This window comes from Vigna unguiculata, chromosome 5, assembly GCF_004118075.2.
Source record: "Vigna unguiculata cultivar IT97K-499-35 chromosome 5, ASM411807v1, whole genome shotgun sequence".
Lineage (NCBI taxonomy): Eukaryota > Viridiplantae > Streptophyta > Magnoliopsida > Fabales > Fabaceae > Vigna > Vigna unguiculata.
Window position 1 is genome coordinate 45,860,506 of NC_040283.1, and position 4,255 is coordinate 45,864,760.

General features: G+C 31.4%; 1 protein-coding gene across 1 annotated transcript; it reads right to left on the reverse strand.

Annotated features, from left to right (window-relative positions):
* Positions 1–3,972, reverse strand: LOC114183527 (cyanogenic beta-glucosidase-like). The gene is made up of 14 exons (XM_028070578.1): positions 3,681–3,972; positions 3,368–3,498; positions 3,141–3,210; positions 2,918–2,976; positions 2,727–2,802; positions 2,535–2,621; positions 2,348–2,435; positions 2,018–2,270; positions 1,445–1,560; positions 1,143–1,363; positions 818–849; positions 608–710; positions 368–479; positions 1–300 (listed from the first exon to the last, which is right to left on the reverse strand). Exons 1-14 carry the CDS (start codon positions 3,949–3,951, stop codon positions 129–131), a joined length of 1,791 nt encoding a protein of 596 aa, XP_027926379.1. The 5' UTR covers positions 3,952–3,972; the 3' UTR covers positions 1–128.
* Between the last annotated feature and the right edge of the window lie 283 nt (positions 3,973–4,255).

Here is a 4,255-nt window from a genome sequence, read left to right on the forward strand (position 1 = left end):
TTTACTAAACAAGCCACATTTCACTAATAAAAAAGCATTACATTAATAAAAAGTTTAACAGCTCCCACACAAATTTATTAATAGGCAACATTACATAAGAGATTATCTTCCAAACTCTTGCAATCATCTCATGCTTTCTGAAGAAAATTTTTAAACCACTTTGCTGAAAGTTTGGGATATCGCTTCAACTTATTTTTCCTGTCCACATAGTTTAGTCCAAATCCTACTAAATACCCATCTTTCCATTCAAAATTGTCCAAAAGTGACCATGCAAAATATTCTTTTACCTTTACGCGATCCCTTAATAAAAAAAAAATTAAATTAGAGTTAGAAACAAATTTAAAATATGTAAAAGTTAAATCATTACCTTATTGCTGAAAGTAGATAATAGAGATGACGATAGTAAAAATCGATTCTATAAACATCTATAAGAGATTCCTCAAGTGTATCGTGTTCTTCACCGATGTCATTGCCTCTTCCTATAAATTAAAAGTAATATATACATCAACATGTTAAAAGAAATATCTATATTGAAATTCCACATTTTGAATAATTTTGTCAAAATATATTCTTTAAAGACAATAAAAATTGCTTTTGGTATAATTACCATTTTCAGTTATATAAATCACAGGATCGTTGTACTCTTTTTTGGTATAGAGCAACAACTTTTTAATTCCTTTTGGGCAAACATATAACCAATCAGAAGCCGTCTGCAAATATAAATATAAAGTTATATGAAATAAAATATAATAATAATAATATTATTATTATTATTAGTGTGAACATAGAATTTGACAAAAATCATAAATATACACACCGGTACACCTATGAGAACACCATTGCGTTGAGCTGGGCATTGAAAACAAAAAGAAAATGTTATATTAGGAAATTGAACATATACATAATTTATACCACAGTCATATTTTGATTACTAAATTTTGACAATTTTCTTTTACAACATGAGATAATATCTTTTAAGTGGTTTTAGAATATTAAGAATGAAAAAACGAAAAAATACAGAATCACTTAAAAGATACCATCTAAAATTATAAGAAAAGTTGTCAAAATTTAGTATTCAAAATATTTTTTTTTTCTAATGGACTTTCCTAATTTAAATAATTTAAAGATAGAAGTTTCCTCACTTGAATAAATGACATTGGGATCTGTACTATAACTACGTTTAGATTCTGGTTGAACAGAAGGATTATCCGCAACGCAAACAGTGGTGTAATAGTTTATTCCAATAAAATCATATGAGTCAGCAAGAAGTTTTGATTCATGTTTTGAGAACTCTGGTAATCGATTACCAACTAGATAACGCATGCTCTTTGGATATTTTCCTGTTGTCAATGGTTCCATGTACCTGTAAGTAATCATTGTTACATATCAAAACATGTTCTCTTCGACTATTAATGCATATTCTGGTGCAGAGTTAAGCACTTACCACCCAAACATGAAGTCAAGTGCACGTTTGGCGGCGTCTTTATCTGATTCAGAGTCTGTTTGTGGCTCATACCAATGAGAAATAAGTGTTATGCCTATCATTCCTTCTTGATATTCCTGTGTAAAGTGTTTTTAATCTTAAAAAGGTAGAAGTCTCACATCGATGATAAAAAATAAGATCAATTTATAATATATAACGGATTATAAATCTCATCTTACAAATTGATTTGATTTTGTAAAATTACTTTAGGTTTAAAGTTTATTTCTGTCAGAAGTCTCACATTTACTAGAAATAGACAATTTCATTATATATATATATATATATATATATATATATATAAGTGGGATATAAACCTCATTTTACAAGTCGATTTTGTGGGGTTGAGTTAAACTTAAAGTACACCTCCTAATAATATATAAGTAGGATGCAAACCTCACCTTACAAATTGATCTTATGAAATTGAATTAGGTTTAAATTGATCTTATGGAATTGAATTAGGTTTAAAGCTCGTTTCCTGACGACTTATTAATAAAAAAGAGATAAACGAGAGTTTCTAATCCGGTCTAAACAAACCTGAAATTTTCTGTACTCTTCTACAGCGGCTGCATGAGAAAGTAGTAGATTATGTGTAACTATATATGGTTCTCTTCCTGAGTCACCACCGAGGCAAGTTGGATCTTGCCATTCAGAGCATCGAGCTGGTGCAAACGTCCCAACTGCGTAACCATTGTTACTGTAAGACCATGGCTCATTTAGAGTAATCCAATGTTTCACCCTGTTTCCAAAGTTTTTGAAACAAACTCTTGCATAGTCTCGGAAATCATCTCTGAAAATCAAGAATACAGCAAAGTCATTTTTTGAACAATTATTATGCAAATATAAAATAAATTTTGTACAACTTACACAACATGATGAGATAAAAAACCTCCATACTCCTCTTCTAAAGCTTGGGGAAGATCCCAGTGAAAAAGTGTGACATATGGTTTTAGACCTGCGACATTAATATTTAAATCAATGAAAGAAAAATTATATATTATAAGATGTAAATTTTAACGAAGAAAAACCAAGAGAGGAAAACATGGACACTGACCGTTGTCTATCAGATAATCTATGAGGCGATTGTAATAATCGATTCCTGCTTGGTTTACACCCTCCTCGTATGGACCCACCTTTCCATCTATATATCAATCATTTTTAAAAGAAGATTGAAAAATCATTAACAATGAAAGATCCAACAACAGTAATAATAATCAGAATAATAACTCATCAACTTCTATCTCACTTGGTACTATTCTAGACCATGATATGGAGAATCTGTATGCATCCAGATTCATATCCTTCATTATCTGAATATCTTCCTGTTATATAAATGTAAAACAACGTCCAAAAGTTTAATTAATTGTTTTTGATGAAGAAAAATAATTGGTTTCCTCATTCATCCTTCACTGTAATCATTAAGAAATTGGACTTTACCCTGTAGCGGTGATATTCGTCAACTGCTACATCTCCATTACTTCTATCCCTTATCCTCTCTGCAAGTATTAAATGTTTACAATCAGATATTATCTACCATTTTTATTAAGTTTCATATGTATAATTTTTGAAAAGCATAGAAACAAATATTTTTTAATATTAAAAAAAATAATTTATAATCGTCTTAATTGGATTTATATTTAGGAAGGTAGAAAAAAAAAACCTGGATATCTGTGGGTGAATGCATCCCATATACTTGCTTTTCTTCCATCTTCAAACGCCGCTCCTTCGTACTATAGGTATATATATATATATATATATATATATATATATATATATATATATATATATATATATCAACAACACAACATAATGGTATGAAGTTAAATACGTTGAAATCTCAAACAGTTTTCTCGTAAAAGATTAAGAAGAGATATATTATGAGGATACCTGGTATGCCGCTGATGCTGTCCCGAAAACGAAGCCCTTGGGAAAACTGGTTCGATTGAGAGAAAGAGCTTCGACAACGGATGCAGGATATTCCTCAGAGCTTATTGAAGCTGGTAATGTGGTAATAAATGCTACAGTACCCAACAAAATAAAGTGGTTACAAGCGATGTTGAGTCATTATTATGAGACTCTGATTCTGCTTAATGCAGTAGTGATACAGTGCAAAATAGGGTTTCTAACAGTGTTTGTGTTATAAATAATAAACATGCAAAGAAAGGATTGCTTATGGAGGTGATGAGAGTAAAACAAATACCAGGTTGGTCGAGAGAGAGTTCTGCATCATCAGCAGCATTAGCAGGTGATACCTTAGCGCCTGCAGCAGCGGCGCCGCCGATGAGCGCAGTGCCGAGGGCCAATCTGCGAGAGACATGGCTAAGAGTGGTGACTTCACCCTCTTCCACATCCTCCTTCTGTGCGTTGCACACAATGTGTTTTCGTTTGGTGCTTCCCACTTCCCAGTGTGGCCAAACTCTAACAGGAGTGCTTAGAGCATGGAGCTGCAAGAAACCTTGTGTGTAAGCCATTCTTCTCAAAACACAAATTCTTCACACTCTTTTTCCTCTCAATGAGCCACTATATATAGAGTTTATTGTTAGAAGTGAATTTCCCAACTCAACCCTGCATGTATAATGGGTGGTCCTAAAGAAGATGGAACAAAATAGAATACCAAATCTCGTTAGAATAAGCTTTATTATTATATTTATTATTATATTAAGAGGTGAATTTTAAATTTATTGAATTTCACAAAATCAACTTGTATAGTAAATAAGAATCACTTATATATTATGAAATTATCTTATCACTTATATATTATGAAATTACCTTATT